Source organism: Ylistrum balloti, unplaced genomic scaffold, assembly GCF_031769215.1.
Source record: "Ylistrum balloti isolate Yb309-2 unplaced genomic scaffold, AGI_CSIRO_Ybal_v1 Utg370724, whole genome shotgun sequence".
In the NCBI taxonomy this organism is placed as follows: Eukaryota; Metazoa; Mollusca; class Bivalvia; order Pectinida; family Pectinidae; genus Ylistrum; species Ylistrum balloti.
This window is the reverse complement of record NW_026782429.1, coordinates 3,378-22,427: the sequence shown is the minus strand read 5'-3', so window position 1 is coordinate 22,427 and position 19,050 is coordinate 3,378. Positions and strand designations below refer to the sequence as shown.

General features: G+C 37.0%; 1 protein-coding gene across 1 annotated transcript in view; it reads left to right on the top strand.

Annotated features, from left to right (window-relative positions):
- LOC132557789 (uncharacterized) overlaps window positions 1-16,076 on the top strand; it is a gene marked incomplete at its 3' end in the record, with an annotated part of 148,001 nt that extends 131,925 nt beyond the window's left edge. The window contains 16 exon segments of the mRNA XM_060222317.1: window positions 1,273-1,366; window positions 1,662-1,758; window positions 5,567-5,728; window positions 7,011-7,172; window positions 7,816-7,977; window positions 8,444-8,605; window positions 10,231-10,395; window positions 11,003-11,502; window positions 12,067-12,304; window positions 12,790-12,957; window positions 13,417-13,578; window positions 13,848-14,015; window positions 14,277-14,438; window positions 14,563-14,721; window positions 14,870-15,037; window positions 15,906-16,076. Of these exon segments, the coding sequence (XP_060078300.1) occupies window positions 1,273-1,366; window positions 1,662-1,758; window positions 5,567-5,728; window positions 7,011-7,172; window positions 7,816-7,977; window positions 8,444-8,605; window positions 10,231-10,395; window positions 11,003-11,502; window positions 12,067-12,304; window positions 12,790-12,957; window positions 13,417-13,578; window positions 13,848-14,015; window positions 14,277-14,438; window positions 14,563-14,721; window positions 14,870-15,037; window positions 15,906-16,076 (2,900 nt within the window).
- Window positions 16,077-19,050: the final 2,974 nt, after the last annotated feature.

Genomic DNA, 19,050 nt, shown 5'->3' with positions numbered 1-19,050 from the left:
AGAAGTTTACCTGTATGGTTGGTCTGATGCTCTAGATTGTAGAAGTGTACCTGTATGGTTGGTCTGATTCTATAGATTGTAGATATTTACCTGTATGGTTGGTCTGGTGCTATAGATTGTAGAAGTTTACCTGTATGGTTGGTCTGGTGCTATACATTGTAGAAGTTTACCTGTATGGTTGGTCTGATGCTCTAGATTGTAGAAGTTTACCTGTATGGTTGATCTGATGCTATAGATTGTAGATGTTTACCTGTATGGTTGGTCTGGTGCTATAGATTGTAGAAGTTTACCTGTATGGTAGACTGATGCTATAGATTGTAGAAGTTTACCTGTATGGTTGGTCTGATGCTATAGATTGTAGAAGTTTACCTGTATGGTTGGTCTGATGCTCTAGATTGTAGAAGTTTACCTGTATGGTTGATCTGATGCTATAGATTGTAGATGTTTACCTGTATGGTTGGTCTGGTGCTATAGATTGTAGAAGTTTACCTGTATGGTAGACTGATGCTATAGATTGTAGAAGTTTACCTGTATGGTTGGTCTGATGCTATAGATTGTAGAACTTTACCTGTATGGTTGATCTGATGCTATAGATTGTAGAAGTTTACCTGTATGGTTGGTCTGATGGTATAGATTGTAGTAGTTTACCTGTATGGTTGGTCTGATGGTATAGATTGTAGTAGTTTACCTGTATGGTTGGTGTGAGGCTATAGATTGTAGATGTTTACCTGTATGGTAGACTGATGCTATAGATTGTAGAAGTTTACCTGTATGGTTGGTCTGATGCTATAGATTGTAGAAGTTTACATGTATGGTAGACTGATGCTATAGATTGTAGAAGTTTACCTGTATGGTTAGTCTGAGGCTATAGATTGTAGATGTTTACCTGTATGGTAGACTGATGCTATAGATTGTAGAAGTTTACCTGTATGGTTGGTCTGATGCTATAGATTGTAGAAGTTTACCTGTATGGTAGACTGATGCTATAGATTGTAGAAGTTTACCTGTATGGTGATCTGATGCTATAGATTGTAGAAGTTTACCTGTATGGTTAGTCTGAGGCTATAGATTGTAGAACTTTACCTGTACAAATGTATATCCTATCTAACTTGATTGTAGTAGCTTTCTTGTATAATATATGACAAAATAAATTGTAAAATCTTACAGGTATGACTTATGATAAGAATGTAGAGCTGACCTGTATGACACTCTGATATGTATTGTACAACTTGATGACACCTCCTTACTTATAATTTGTTGATTACTTTGTAGAGCCCAATGGAGAAACAAAGACACATCTGAAGTTATGTCAGCTGATGATGTTATAACAAGCTTTGTTTTGGAGTCCGACTATTTTGATTTTGGGGTATGCTTATCAGAAAAACCATCTTCTTTGTCATAATATTATTGAAATAAAGACATATAAACAACTCCTGCCAAATCAAATATGTTGGTCTTTCTGCGGGGAAGAGGATAAATGTATGAGTTGGGATGGGATATACTTGTCTTATTTCGACAATGCTAGTTAGAAAATCTTGAGATCTGTTTTTTGATTATCTGTCATGAAGTGAGCTGATTCATTAATTGCCATGAAATCACAAAAACTTGAAATAGCGATAATTACATACTGCTTTTTTGAGTCATAATGTCTTTGGTTTCAGTCGTTTATTCCAGGAGCGGAGTTAGATCCTAACGGATTTTCCTTGAGTGTGGAGGATACATGTGCTGGGAACAATACTATCATCAATGGCCAATGTGGTAGGTTTATAGGTCAGAAATAATAGAGCTGAACATGCAACAATCATGCAGAATCTGATAACTCCAAAGTGTTTGTTTTATCTGTTGAAGTATGTATGACAGTTTTGTAGGCATCATTTAACTCACCTGCTCATTATGCAATGGTTAACTGTCCATTGATTGTCCAAAGTCAGTTCACTGTGGCTGATCAGTGTTATTTTCTGTCCACAGTTCACTGTGACAGATCAGTGTTATTTTCTGTCCACAGTTCACTGTGGCTGATCAGTGTTATTTTCTGTCCACAGTTCACTGTGGCTGATCAGTGTTATTATCTGTCCACAGTTCATTGTGGCTGATCAGTGTTATTTTCTGTCCACAGTTCACTGTGGCTGATCAGTGTTATTTTCTGTCCACAGTTCACTGTGACAGATCAGTGTTATTTTCTGTCCACAGTTCACTGTGACAGATCAGTGTAATTTTCTGTCTCAGTTCACTGTGACAGATCAGTGTTATTATCTGTCCACAGTTTACTGTGGCTGATCAGTGTTATTATCTGTCCACAGTTCACTGTGACAGATCAGTGTTATTATCTGTCCACAGTTCACTGTGGCTGATCAGTGTTGTTATCTGTCCACAGTTCACTGTGACAGATCAGTGTTATTTTCTGTCCACAGTTCACTGTGGCTGATCAGTGTTATTTTCTGTCCACAGTTCACTGTGACAGATCAGTGTTATTTTCTGTCCACAGTTCACTGTGACAGATCAGTGTTATTTTCTGTCCACAGTTCACTGTGGCTGATCAGTGTTATTGTCTGTCCACAGTTCACTGTGACAGATCAGTGTTATTTTCTGTCCACAGTTCACTGTGACAGATCAGTGTTATTATCTGTCCACAGTTCACTGTGACAGATCAGTGTTATTTTCTGTCCACAGTTCACTGTGGCTGATCAGTGTTATTTTCTGTCCACAGTTCACTGTGACAGATCAGTGTTGTTTTCTGTCCACAGTTCACTGTGGCTGATCAGTGTTATTATCTGTCCACAGTTCACTGTGACAGATCAGTGTTATTATCTGTCCACAGTTCACTGTGGCTGATCAGTGTTATTATCTGTCCACAGTTCACTGTGACAGATCAGTGTTATTTTCTGTCCACAGTTCACTGTGACAGATCAGTGTTATTGTCTGTCCACAGTTCACTGTGACAGATCAGTGTTATTTTCTGTCCACAGTTCACTGTGGCTGATCAGTGTTATTATCTGTCCACAGTTCACTGTGACAGATCAGTGTTATTTTCTGTCCACAGTTCACTGTGGCTGATCAGTGTTATTTTCTGTCCACAGTTCACTGTGGCTGATCAGTGTTATTTTCTGTCCACAGTTCACTGTGGCTGATCAGTGTTATTATCTGTCCACAGTTCACTGTGACTGATCAGTGTTATTTTCTGTCCACAGTTCACTGTGGCTGATCAGTGTTATTTTCTGTCCACAGTTCACTGTGGCTGATCAGTGTTATTTTCTGTCCACAGTTCACTGTGACAGATCAGTGTTATTTTCTGTCCACAGTTCACTGTGACAGATCAGTGTTATTTTCTGTCCACAGTTCACTGTGGCTGATCAGTGTTATTATCTGTCCACAGTTCACTGTGACAGATCAGTGTTATTATCTGTCCACAGTTCACTGTGACTGATCAGTGTTATTTTCTGTCCACAGTTCACTGTGGCTGATCAGTGTTATTTTCTGTCCACAGTTCACTGTGGCTGATCAGTGTTATTTTCTGTCCACAGTTCACTGTGGCTGATCAGTGTTATTTTCTGTCCACAGTTCACTGTGGCTGATCAGTGTTATTTTCTGTCCACAGTTCACTGTGGCTGATCAGTGTTATTTTCTGTCCACAGTTCACTGTGACAGATCAGTGTTATTTTCTGTCCACAGTTCACTGTGACAGATCAGTGTTATTTTCTGTCCACAGTTCACTGTGGCTGATCAGTGTTATTTTCTGTCCACAGTTCACTGTGACAGATCAGTGTTATTATCTGTCCACAGTTCACTGTGACAGATCAGTGTTATTTTCTGTCCACAGTTCACTGTGACAGATCAGTGTTATTTTCTGTCCACAGTTCACTGTGGCTGATCAGTGTTATTTTCTGTCCACAGTTCACTGTGACAGATCAGTGTTATTTTCTGTCCACAGTTCACTGTGGCTGATCAGTGTTATTTTCTGTCCACAGTTCACTGTGGCTGATCAGTGTTATTTTCTGTCCACAGTTCACTGTGACAGATCAGTGTTATTATCTGTCCACAGTTCACTGTGACAGATCAGTGTTATTATCTGTCCACAGTTCACTGTGGCTGATCAGTGTTATTTTCTGTCTCAGTTCACTGTGACAGATCAGTGTTATTTTCTGTCCACAGTTCACTGTGGCTGATCAGTGTTATTTTCTGTCTCAGTTCACTGTGACAGATCAGTGTTATTTTCTGTCCACAGTTCACTGTGACAGATCAGTGTTATTTTCTGTCCACAGTTCACTGTGGCTGATCAGTGTTATTTTCTGTCCACAGTTCACTGTGACAGATCAGTGTTATTTTCTGTCCACAGTTCACTGTGACAGATCAGTGTTATTTTCTGTCCACAGTTCACTGTGGCTGATCAGTGTTATTTTCTGTCCACAGTTCACTGTGGCTGATCAGTGTTATTTTCTGTCCACAGTTCACTGTGGCTGATCAGTGTTATTTTCTGTCCACAGTTCACTGTGACAGATCAGTGTTATTATCTGTCTCAGTTCACCGTGGCTGATCAGTGTTATTTTCTGTCCACAGTTCACTGTGACAGATCAGTGTTATTTTCTGTCCACAGTTCACTGTGACAGATCAGTGTTATTTTCTGTCCACAGTTCACTGTGACAGATCAGTGTTATTTTCTGTCCACAGTTCACTGTGGCTGATCAGTGTTATTTTCTGTCCACAGTTCACTGTGACAGATCAGTGTTATTATCTGTCCACAGTTCACTGTGACAGATCAGTGTTATTTTCTGTCCACAGTTCACTGTGACAGATCAGTGTTATTATCTGTCCAGTTCACTGTGACAGATCAGTGTTATTATCTGTCCACAGACAGATCAGTGTTATTTTCTGTCCACAGTTCACTGTGGCTGATCAGTGTAATTTTCTGTCTCAGTTCACTGTGGCTGATCAGTGTTATTTTCTGTCCACAGTTCACTGTGACAGATCAGTGTTGTTATCTGTCCACAGTTCACTGTGGCTGATTTCAATTTCAATTTCAACAAATTTTATTGATAAATGTCAAAAGGAATTGTACATCAGGCATTGCTTATTTAAGTCCTCTCCTTCAGGTGACAACCTGTGGTAAACAAACAAGCAGACATATATATATATATATATATATACAATTTTGTTAAAGAAAGACATAAGGGGAAGTAACTCCTTATTGTAAACAAACTAGTGCAGGATTATATTAGGAAGTAACCCAATGTTATGACTATTGAGTTTGAGCATAAATCAAGATGATCTCGTCTGAGAAAGTTTCATAGTCTTAATTTTGGCTTGATTAGTTCAAATATTTGTAGAAATTAGATTTTTTTCCCAGCAGATAAGGCCACACAAAGTCCATATGCACAACACACTGGCAAACACTGTTTGGGTTTAAAACCCAATTTCAACAAACAGATGTACATAGTTTGTAAGTAAGGTTACAACAAGTGCTATTTATAATATGAAGATTGCTTTTTGAAATAAGAAGGAGTTACTTCATATAGTTACTTAAGTGAAAATAGCCATCTGTGGCTGATCAGTGTTTGTTTTCTGTTCATAGTTGGCTGCGGTCTTGGAAATTATTTTGATACAGCCACCAGTACCTGTGTGGACTGTTCCATTGGAGAGTTCCAGGATGAGGTTGGTCAGCAGTCCTGTAAACCATGTCCTGATGGAACATCCACCAAGTCAACAGGGGCATCATCTGGTACACAGTGTAAAGGTTAGTCAAACAACAGTGTTAAGGTTAGTCAAACAACAGTGTTAAGGTTAGTCAAACAACAGTGTTTAGGTTAGTCATACAACAGTGTTAAGGTTAGTCAAACAACAGTGTTAAGGTTAGTCATACAACAGCGTTAAGGTTAGTCAAACAGCAGCGTTAAGGTTAGTCAAACAACAGTGTTAAGGTTAGTCATACAACAGCGTTAAGGTTAGTCATACAACAGCGTTAAGGTTAGTCAAACAGCAGCGTTAAGGTTAGTCAAACAACAGTGTTTAGGTTAGTCATACAACAGTGTTAAGGTTAGTCAAACAGCAGCATTAAGGTTAGTCATACAACAGCGTTAAGGTTAGTCAAATAACAGTGTTAAGGTTAGTCAAACAACAGTGTTAAGGTTAGTCATACAACAGTGTTAAGGTTAGTCATACAACAGTGTTAAAGTAAGTCATACAACAGTGTTAAGGTTAGTCATACAACAGTGTTAAGGTAAGTCATACAACAGTGTTAAGGTTAGTCATACAACAGTGTTAAGGTAAGTCAAACAACAGTGTTAAGGTTAGTCAAACAACAGTGTTAAGGTTAGTCATACAACAGCGTTAAGGTTAGTCAAACAGCAGCGTTAAGGTTAGTCAAACAACAGTGTTAAAGTAAGTCATACAACAGTGTTAAGGTTAATCATACAACAGTGTTAAGGTTAGTCAAACAACAGTGTTAAGGTTAGTCAAATAACGGTGTTAAGGTTTGTCATACAACAGTGTTAAGGTTAGTCATACAACAGTGTTAAGGTTAGTCATACAACAGTGTTAAGGTTAGTCATACAACAGTGTTAAGGTTATTTAAACAACAGTGTTAAGGTTAGTCATACAACAGTATAAAGGTCAGGTTTACAATTTAAAGTTTAGTTCAACAACAGTTTAAAGTTTAGTCCAACAACAGTTTAAAGTTTAGTCAAACAACTGTGTAAAATTTAGTCCAACAACGTTCTAAAGTTTAGTCATACAACAGTGTAAAGGTCAGGTTTCCAATGAAAAGGTAGACTTTTAGATAGCTTCTTGAATATCATCTCTTCAGTGAATGTTAATGATGTGATTTTACATGAATTTGACCCTTATGTCCAAGTTATGCTATTGATGTATCAAACCTGTAGATGTGGTCTGTCTTCTTCAAAGCAGAAAATGGTATTGATTAATGAAATCTTACTTTTTGCACAGGCAGAAGTGTATCTACCAATATATAGAGAATTGTGAATATCACATATCCTCATTATGTGAAACTTATCTTTCAGAAAGCTGTCCAGTTGGTAAATACTTTGACACAAATAAAAATGGATGTATTGTATGCAGCATTGGGTTTTATCAAAACCAAACAGGACAGTTCCATTGTCTGCCTTGTGCCTCAGGACAGACCACCAGAGAAAATGGTTCTGTTTCCATGGAAGCATGTAAAGGTATGTCACTTAGCAAGGATCTTAACAGTAATATTGAGGCAGTATCCCTGTCTAGTCCTAGGGCTGCCTCTCACATTCTGTGGTACATCAACCATTTAGGGTAATGATAAGTGTTCACTCAAGAAATAATACATAACTTTATAACTAATGTACATGAGTAATTTTGTAAATATAAATGGTTCAACTTTCATGGATAAACCTAAATGTCAACAGCAATTATCTTTATATGTTTACTGTCAAGGTATTTATCTTTATAAGTTTACTGTCAAGGTATTTATCTTTATATGTTTACTGTCAAGGTATTTATCTTTATATGTTTACTGTCAAGGTATTTATCTTTATATGTTTACTGTCAAGGTATTTATCTTTATATGTTTGCTGCCAAGGTAATTTTTATGACATTATTGCATCCTCCAAAATAGCAGAAATAAGTGAAAAAATAGCCAAAAGATTAGAAAAATAGCACCCCTTGAAAAAAACAAGTTTTACAATATAACCACTAGATGTGATACAACTTTATGATGTACATGATAAATGGACATGATACAAACCTTCAGCTTTACAAACTCAGCACATTACAGTGTAAAATGAAGTAAAATAGATAAGATAGCTGTATATACTTAGCCTACATGTTTGGTTGTAGATGACTGCCCCTCTGGTAAGGAACTGCTGCCTACAGGCGGCTGTGTGGACTGTGCTACAGGCTCCTATAGGACCCAAGGAGTGCAAAGTCTGTGTACTCTCTGTCAATCTGGATTTACAACAGAGAGAAACATGTCCACCTCTTCAGCTGATTGCAACCTTAGTAAGTTTCCCTGTGGACTAAAAGATAGTACAACAGTTTCATTATTTCAGTGGACAAATGTTTTGTTACAATATATGGTTTTATTTAAAATTGATTGAAGTAGTCATCAAGCATGAATACATTAATGAATTTTAAAAATCCTCTGTTAAATCCCATAAATTAGTAGTGATGGCATACACATATGACTATAAATGATTCAGGGCATTCAGTAGACCCTTCAGAGTATGTTTTTGACTCCTAAAATTGAGTTTTGATTTTCAGGTTTGAAGGGACATATTAACCTCGCATATGTTTTTGACCTTCAGATTTGACCTCTGAAATTGCCAAATGTCTAGTGGAAGTTGAATGCGGAAAGGAACTTATAATAGGAACTGATGCAATTTGAAATAAGACCATTATAACTACCACAGATACATTATAACACAGTTGATGATTGAGGATGTGTTTATTGCTTTCTGATTAACAGTTGCTTGTAATGCTGGATATAAAAGAGTAGGAACACAAAGTTGTGTGGAGTGTCCTGTAGGGACCTACCAACCAGAGAAGTGGCAGACAACTTGTCTCTCCTGTGGTGGTGAACGCTACCGCACTGACCAGAAAGGATCTGTCAGTCAAACTCAGTGTAAATGTAAGTCAGAATGGAGATCTGTCAGTCAAACTCAGTGTAAATGTAAGTCAGAATGGATCTGTCAGTCAAACTCAGTGTAAATGTAAGTCAGAAAGGATCTGTCAGTCAAACTCAGTGTAAATGTAAGTCAGCATGGATCTGTCAGTCAAACTCAGTGTAAATGTAAGTCAGAAAGGATCTGTCAGTCAAACTCAGTGTAAATGTAAGTCAGAAAGGATCTGTCAGTCAAACTCAGTGTAAATGTAAGTCAGAATGGATCTGTCAGTCAAACTCAGTGTAAATGTAAGTCAGAAAGGATCTGTCAGTCAAACTCAGTGTAAATGTAAGTCAGAATGGATCTGTCAGTCAAACTCAGTGTAAATGTTAGTCAAAAGGAACTGTCAGTCAAACTCAGTGTTAATGTAAGACAGAATCGATATGTCAGTCAAACTCAGTGTAAATGTAAGTCAGAAAGGATCTGTCAGTCAAACTCAGTGTAAATGTAAGTCAGAATGGATCTGTCAGTCAATCTCAGTGTAAATGTAAGTCAGAAAGGATCTGTCAGTCAAACTCAGTGTAAATGTAAGTCAGAATGGATCTGTCAGTCAAACTCAGTGTAAATGTAAGTCAGAATGGATCTGTCAGTCAAACTCAGTGTAAATGTAAGTCAGAAAGGATCTGTCAGTCAAACTCAGTGTAAATGTAAGTCAGAAGAGATCTGTCAGTCAAACTCAGTGTAAATGTAAGTCAGAAAGGATCTGTCAGTCAAACTCAGTGTAAATGTTAGTCAGAAAGGATCTGTCAGTCAAACTCAGTGTAAATGTAAGTCAGAATGGATCTGTCATTCAAACTCAGTGTAAATGTAAGTCAGAAAGGATCTGTCAGTCAAACTCAGTGTAAATGTAAGTCAGAAAGGATCTGTCAGTCAAACTCAGTGTAAATGTAAGTCAGAAAGGATCTGTCAGTCAAACTCAGTGTAAATGTAAGTCAGAAAGGATCTGTCAGTGAAACACAATGGAAACGTATATCAGATGTAAATTGATGTATAGTTTATCTGACCCTCACTGTGACTGTGTTTTGTACATCATCATGTGTCATCTGCTGTAAATTTTGCTTGTAAAATCCTTCTCTTCCAACATGCCTGCACAGATTTCAACCAAATTTGTCCTTCCGCCAGAAACATATTTTTTTTTCTGGAGGGGTAGAGCAGGGGCAAACACAACATCTATTAATGAACGTATTTTGAAGCCAATGAGTGAAGGCATTGGTGGGATGGTGTGTCATGTATCAAAAGTAGGTCACTGTGATCTACCTTAGACCTTACAGCAAAGAAAAACAATTCTCCAGACTTTATCTCCTACACTACTTGTCACTGGAACTTAATACTGTAAATATGGATTCACCTTGGTGAGGTGATGTGTTTTGTATCAAAAGTAGATTACTCTGACCTACATCTTGATGTTTGACAACATTGTCAAAGAAAAAGGTTTTTGTTTTTTTCAAATTATTTCACATTTGGTGGGGACTATAATTTGGCAGATTGTTTTGTTTTTGTTATTTCATAATGTTCCTATGTACATAATGATTAAGCAATAGATACATTTCATAGCATATACTAACTATTGTTTTAACTTTATGATACTCAGTTTTCTGTGAGAGTGGTTTTGAGGTGAAGAACAACACCTGTGTAGCCTGTCCTAAAGGTTTCTACAAAGATAACAGCCTGGATGTGTATGGTACCTGTAGGCCCTGTCCCAACAATAAATTCACACAAAGAAATGCCTCTACCTCTGAGTCAGACTGTACCTTCTGTAAGTATTGTTACGCTAACTTGCCATCAATTTGTTCCCTTATTGTTTCAGAATTTAAGATGATTTAATTTACCAAATTTAAGTAAAGCTGTGAAATACTGTGTAACAGAAGTTTCTAGTGTTTCTTTTGGGGTCAAACCCAGTGTATAATGGTGAATTGAAGACCTCCACCCCAACCCTCCTGATAAAGTGAAGTCCTCCAACCCACACCCTCATGATAAAGTGAAGCTCTCCACTCCCAACATCCTTATAAAGTGATGTCACTTTGTATTTTTTCATCTGATAATTTTTTTATAATTCTTGACTTTATTCCTCTTTAAGTAATATCAAATATCAAAACAAAAAACTAAAAACAAAACACTTTCATACTAATTAACTTTTCCACCAAATTTTTTTTACCTGTGGTTTACTATATATAGTATTACAATGCATTAAATAAGATTACGAAATGATGTTGAATGAAAAATCTGAATCATACTCAATACCCAATAATGATACATTTTGGATGTTTTGAAACAAGCTGTTGACAAATGAAGGCGTCCCTAATAGTAACTCCTACACCATACATCTTACTTATGTTAATATAAAACCATTTTCTCATGATCAGATAAATGTGACCCTGGGTTCAAATCCAATGACGCTGGTGACGACTGTATCATCTGTTCCAAAGGGACATACCAGCAGTTCAGTAATCAACAGTCCTGTGAAACTTGTCCAGCCGGCCAGAGTACACGCAAGGCTGGCTCCACAAGCCGTAGCCAGTGTGACAGTAAGCCAGAATATTTCTCCTCTCATTTATTATGTTTGGATAGGCAAACTATGATTCTAAATGCTAATCAACAATGTGACTTTTCAGCTAATAAACAGTGTGACTTTGCTGCTAATAAACAGTGTGACTTTTCTGCTAATAAACAGTGTGACTTTGCTGCTAATAAACAGTGTGACTTTGCTGCTAATCAACAGTGTGACTTTTCTGCTAATCAACAGTGTGACTTTTCTGCTAATAAACAGTGTGACTTTTCTGCTAATCAACAGTGTGACTTTGCTGCTAATAAACAGTGTGACTTTTCTGTTAATAAACAGTGTGACTTTGCTGCTAATAACAGTGTGACTTTGCTGCTAATAAACAGTGTGACTTTTCTGTTAATAAACAGTGTGACTTTGCTGCTAATAAACAGTGTGACTTTTCTGTTAATAAACAGTGTGACTTTGCTGCTAATAAACAGTGTGACTTTTCTGTTAATAAACAGTGTGACTTTGCTGCTAATAAACAGTGTGACTTTGCTGCTAATCAACAGTGTGACTTTTCTGCTAATAAACAGTGTGACTTTGCTGCTAATAACAGTGTGACTTTTCTGTTATAAACAGTGTGACTTTGCTGCTAATAAACAGTGTGACTTTTCTGTTAATAAACAGTGTGACTTTGCTGCTAATAATGTGACTTTGCTGCTAATCAGTGTGACTTTTCTGCTAATAAACAGTGTGACTTTGCTGCTAATAACAGTGTGACTTTTCTGTTAATAAACAGTGTGACTTTGCTGCTAATAAACAGTGTGACTTTTCTGCTAATAAACAGTGTGACTTTTCTGCTAATCAACAGTGTGACTTTGCTGCTAATAAACAGTGTGACTTTTCTGTTAATAAACAGTGTGACTTTGCTGCTAATAACAGTGTGACTTTGCTGCTAATAAACAGTGTGACTTTTCTGTTAATAAACAGTGTGACTTTGCTGCTAATAAACAGTGTGACTTTTCTGTTAATAAACAGTGTGACTTTGCTGCTAATAAACAGTGTGACTTTTCTGTTAATAAACAGTGTGACTTTGCTGCTAATAAACAGTGTGACTTTGCTGCTAATCAACAGTGTGACTTTTCTGCTAATAAACAGTGTGACTTTGCTGCTAATAACAGTGTGACTTTTCTGTTAATAAACAGTGTGACTTTGCTGCTAATAAACAGTGTGACTTTGCTGCTAATAAACAGTGTGACTTTTCTGTTAATAAACAGTGTGACTTTGCTGCTAATAAACAGTGTGACTTTGCTGCTAATCAACAGTGTGACTTTTCTGTTAATAAACAGTGTGACTTTGCTGCTAATAACAGTGTGACTTTTCTGTTAATAAACAGTGTGACTTTGCTGCTAATAAACAGTGTGACTTTTCTGTTAATAAACAGTGTGACTTTGCTGCTAATAAACAGTGTGACTTTGCTGCTAATAACAGTGTGACTTTTCTGCCTCTATCATCCATATAAAGCAAATTAAAATAAACCCCATTTATTATGATATGAAGAATAAATATGTAACTTCATTTTTACACATATCATTTATTTCTGATATTTCTGTGTGTGGTTGTATAATTTTCCTGGTTGTAACATGTTTGTTCACTTCTTTATAGCCTACTGTGAAACTGGTGAGGAGAAGAAAAGTGACGGCAGCTGTTCAGAATGTGATGTTGGCTTCTACAAGGATAATAGTATAGATCTGTTTATGAACTGCACTGCCTGTCCTGAAAATTATGTTACTGCCAATCCAAAATCTGGCAATGTCAGTTTATGTATCATCCGTAAGTACTGAGAAACCTTTTAGCTTGGTTATTTATGCCATCAAATGAAACTTCTAACTTTTTGTTTAATAAACCCTAAAATACATTTAGTTATACATTTCAGCGATTACATCAAACATTAGTCCAGCATTATTTTTTCACTTTTTTATAGAAGATGAGTGGAGGTATTTCCTGTATCATTATACAACATAATAATACATAATATGTGTACTCACACTCATCTTCATTGCTTCTGTCTTGTTTTCATCACATTTATCTCAACCTTTTTCCAACCAGGTTCACAGATTTATTTGAAACAGCTGTCATGGTAAATACTGTTTAGGCAGTCAAATTTGAGTTCCTACACTTGCTTCCAGGGCTTATAGTAGACAAAATAAAAGTAAATTGGCTATTGTTTCAATAATTATCTTCAAAACCTTTGTCCCTTTTATTGTTATTAATATTGTCTCTTGAATTCAGGTGACTGCCTTCCTGGTACCAAGAGGAACAACGATGATACATCATGTTTGAGCTGCCCTCTCGGAACTTTCCAGAATCTGCCTCACCAGACAGTGTGTCGTGCCTGTCCCAATACAGAGTCTACCCGCCAAGAGAACTCGACAGCTTCCTCAGCCTGTGAGAGTAAGTCACGCATATTTTTGGTAGAGAGGTATTGTCTGGCTTTTTGTCACTTGAGGATCTGTAGGGATCCGTTAGTGTCACATCAAACAAGCACAAGGATGTAAATAAAATGTCTAAATTAACTATAATACAGTAAATACACAGGCTGACATTAACTTATCATTTACAAAATTCACATAGGTAATTACTAATTCTGTCTGCTTAATAAAAGTTAAATGCTTTTAATAGAACATTTGTTTAAGCTAAATAGTATTTATTCATTTGTCTAGGTTACTGTCCAAGTGGTAAAGAAAAATTGCCAGATGGAACCTGCAGCGACTGTGACATTGGATATTTTAAGGACAATGATGTTTATAAATTCTCTATGTGTACAATGTGTGGGAATGCCAAAATTACTGCTGGCATGGCCACAGAAAAGGAGAGTGATTGTACTGTTGGTAAGTTAGTGTTTGTCTGTCCACAGGCAAGAATTTGTGATTGGGCAACTGGGAGATGATAGTATAGTTTATATCAAATTTGTGGCAACTGCCAAATTTCTTTGTTGAAATTATCACTGCCATTTAGGATTGATTTCTTGATAGCCTTGAAATTGTTACATTTGTATGATCATGTTTTTATCATGCCCTATTTTGATTAACTGGTTTGTAATATTTACTAGGGAACCAGTGTATAGATATAGAAAACATTGTCTGTTCCAGCTAACTGTACAGCAGGTGAAAGGCGTGACACCAGTACCAATACCTGTGTGGCATGTCCCAAGGGATATTACCAGCCTGAGAAATGGCAGACATTTTGTACACAATGTCCGTCACCAAAGACTACTGTGGAAACCATGTCGACAAGTCTAACAGATTGTATTTGTAAGTATGTTTAGGTTATAATACACTTATATAAATAAATTATCACACAGCTTTATAACAAACATCAAATTTTAAGGTTAAATTTTCATGTTTTAGCTATGATAACAACATTTTCTACTTACAGTGCAATGTCCAGCGGGCCAAGAGGATGTCGGAGGCATTTGTACAGAGTGTCCTATAGGTTTCTTCAAAGCTGAAAAAGCTGCCGCACCCTGTACAATGTGTCAGAATAACATGATCACAGAAGGAAATGGTTCAACTTCTGCCAGTGAATGTATAGTCCGTAAGTTTGTGCCTGGGTAATGTTGTATGATCACCTTGTAACATTGACAGGTCTGTAGAAAGATCTGGGGAAAATATTGAATGTAAGTTCTGTAGGAACCCCTGCGTAACAAATAACAAATGAATTGAGTGATTTGTTTATGTTACAGATGGGTGTCTTCCTGGATATTACTTGAACAAGGCACTGAATCCGCCGAGCTGTAGACAGTGTGGGTATGATACTTACCAGGACGAAAAGTGGCAGGACACATGTAAACCCTGTTCTACTGGTAGAGTGACCCTGAGTACCAAATCTACCCTGGCTTCCGACTGTGTCTGTAAGTTTTATTAATCTATAGAAAACTTTGTTAAATGGTAAAAGTTAGTGTCACTCTGTAAACCAACTTCTCAGCCAAGTTATGAGACAGGGAATTAGAAGTGTACAATTTATGTGACAAGGCATTGGAAGTGTACAAGTTAAGAGACAGGGAATTGGAAGTGTACAAGTTATGAGACAGGGAATTGGAAGTGTACAAGTTAAGAGACAAGGCATTGGAAGTGTACAAGTTAAGAGATAGGGAATTAGAAGTGTACAAGTTATGAGACAGGGAATTGGAAGTGTACAAGTTAAGAGACAGGAAATCAGAAATGTACAAGTTATGTGACAAGGCATTGGAAGTGTACAAGTTATGAGACAAGGCATTGGAAGTGTACAAGTTATGAGACAAGGCATTGGAAGTGTACAAGTTATGAGACAAGGCATTGGAAGTGTACAAGTTATGAGACAAGGCATTGGAAGTGTACAAGTTATGAGACAAGGCATTGGAAGTGTACAAGTTATGAGACAGGGAATTGGAAATTGTACAAGTTATGAGACAAGGCATTGGAAATGTACAAGTTATGAGACAAGGCATTGGAAATGTACAAGTTATGAGACAGGGAATTAGAAGTGTACAAGTTATGAGACAAGGCATTGGAAGTGTACAAGTTATGAGACAGGGAATTGGAAGTGTGCAAGTTATGAGACAGGGAATTGGAAGTGTACAATTTATGAGACAAGGAATCAGAAGAGTACAAGTTATGAAACAGGAAATCAGAAATGTACAAGTTATGAGACAAGGGAACAGCTTGCATTGATTTGGACTTAAACCTTGGTTCATATATTGATACTCAAACATGTAACATATCTGTTTTGAATTCTTTCAGTGGATTGCGCCTCTGGTTCCGAATACAATTCTTCTAACATGTTGTGTGTTTCTTGTGCACGTGGTTATTATCGAAACCGTTCAGACCGCTCACAAACTCAATGTCAGATGTGTCCCACAGGCTTCATCACTGAGTCGACTGGTGCAACCTCCCAGACTATGTGTAATGTATGTAAGTATCTCACAGAGCTGACTGGTGCCACCTCCCACACTATGTGTTAGGTATGTAAGAATCTTACAATGATGACTGGTGCCACCTCCCAGGCTATGTGTTATGTATGTAAGTGTCTTATAATGATGACTGGTGCCACCTCCCACACTATGTGTTATGTATGTAAGAATCTTATAATGATGACTGGTGCCACCTCCCAGGCTATGTGTTATGTATGTAAGAATCTTATAATGATGACTGGTGCCACCTCCCACACTATGTGTTATGTATGTAAGAATCTTACAATGATGACTGGTGCCACCTCCCAGGCTATGTGTTATGTATGTAAGAATCTTATAATGATGACTGGTGCCACCTCCCACACTATGTGTTATGTATGTAAGAATCTTATAATGATGACTGGTGCCACCTCCCAGGCTATGTGTTATGTATGTAAGTATCTTATAATGATGACTGGTGCCACCTCCCAGGTTATGTGTTATGTATGTAAGAATCTTATAATGATGACTGGTGCCACCTCCCAGGCTATGTGTTATGTATGTAAGAATCTTATAATGATGACTGGTGCCACCTCCCAGGCTATGTGTTATGTATGTAAGAATCTTATAATGATGACTGGTGCCACCTCCCAGGCTATGTGTTATGTATGTAAGAATCTTATAATGATGACTGGTGCCACCTCCCAGGCTATGTGTTATGTATGTAAGAATCTTATAATGATGACTGGTGCCACCTCCCAGGCTATGTGTTATGTATGTAAGAATCTTATAATGATGACTGGTGCCACCTCCCAGGCTATGTGTTATGTATGTAAGAATCTTATAATGATGACTGGTGCCACCTCCCAGGCTATGTGTTATGTATGTAAGAATCTTATAATGATGACTGGTGCCACCTCCCAGGCTATGTGTTATGTATGTAAGAATCTTATAATGATGACTGGTGCCACCTCCCAGGCTATGTGTTATGTATGTAAGAATCTTATAATGATGACTTGTGCCACCTCCCAGGCTATGTGTTATGTATGTAAGAATCTTATAATGATGACTTGTGCCACCTCCCAGGCTATGTGTTATGTATGTAAGAATCTTATAATGATGACTATGTGTTATGGTGCCACCTCCCAGGCTATGTGTTATGTATGTAAGAATCTTATAATGATGACTGGTGCCACCTCCCAGGCTATGTGTTATGTATGTAAGAATCTTATAATGATGACTGGTGCCACCTCCCAGGCTATGTGTTATGTATGTAAGAATCTTATAATGATGACTGGTGCCACCTCCCAGGCTATGTGTTATGTATGTAAGAATCTTATAATGATGACTGGTGCCACCTCCCAGGCTATGTGTTATGTATGTAAGAATCTTATAATGATGACTTGTGCCACCTCCCAGGCTATGTGTTATGTATGTAAGAATCTTATAATGATGACTGGTGCCACCTCCCAGGCTATGTGTTATGTATGTAAGAATCTTACAATGATGACTTGTGCCACCTGCCAGGCTATGTGTTCTGTATGTAAGTATCTTACAATGATGACTGGTGCCACCTCCCAGGCTATGTGTTCTGTATGTAAGAATCATATAATGATAACTGGTGCCACCTCCCAGGCTATGTGTTCTGTATGTAAGAATCTTATAATGATGACTGGTGCCACCTCCCATACTATGTGTTCTGTATGTAAGTATCTTATAATGATGACTGGTGCCACCTCCCATACTATGTGTTCTGTATGTAAGTATCTTATAATGATGACTGGTGCCACGTCCTTGGCTTTGTGTAAACAAGTGTCCCTTGTAGAGGGATCAGTAAGTTTTGTACAAGTTGTAGTTTTATTGATGTTGGCTAATTTGAAACAATGATTTGACACAGTGGGCTGTACAGAACATGGTACCTACAGTGATACTGCTACCCTGACCTGCAAGGACTGTCCTATTGGTACTTACTCCAACGAGAAATGGCGGACTTCGTGCATTCCCTGTGGGACGGGCTACACCACACAATATACCAAATCCAACAACTCCCTTGCATGTCAGAGTAAGACCTGTTTACATTGTTAACCCTGCTATTGTTTGATGGTAAAATTTCCACACCTGTCAGTATGTGGCTTGTCTACACATATTACATACGGTAAATACATTAGTATATGTAGTAAGTTGTCTACACTTATTACATACGGTAAATACATTAGTACATGTAGTAAGTTGTCTATTTATTATGTTAGTTTTATATGTTTAAGAAAAAATTTGAGTTAAATTCATATAGCAAGTTTTGTTATTACATAGTGTCATTATCAATGTCTTTGAAAGGAATAATCTTGAAATTAAAAAAAAGTATTCTATTATTGTAGGATAGAACTGAGAATGTTTATTGTATCATTATAAGATAGAACTGAGAATGTTTATTGTATCATTATAGGATAGAACTGAGAATGTTTATTGTATCTATATAGGATAGAACTGAGAATGTTTATTGTATCATTATAGGACAGAACTGAGAATGTTTATTGTATCATTATAGGACAGAACTGAGAATGTTTATTGTATCATTATAGGACAGAACTGAGAATGTTTATTGTATCATTATAGGACAGAACTGAGAATGTTTATTGTATCATTATAGGATAGAACTGAGAATGTTTATTGTATCATTATAGGATAGAACTGAGAATGTTTATTGTATCATTATAGGACAGAACTGAGAATGTTTATTGTATCATTATAGGACAGAACTGAGAATGTTTATTGTATCATTATAGGACAGAACTGAGAATGTTTATTGTATCATTATAGGATAGAACTGAGAATGTTTATTGTATCATTATAGGATAGAACTGAGAATGTTTATTGTATCATTATAGGACAGAACTGAGAATGTTTATTGTATCATTATAGGACAGAACTGAGAATGTTTATTGTATCATTATAGGACAGAATTGTATCTGAGAATGAGAATGTTTATTGTATCATTA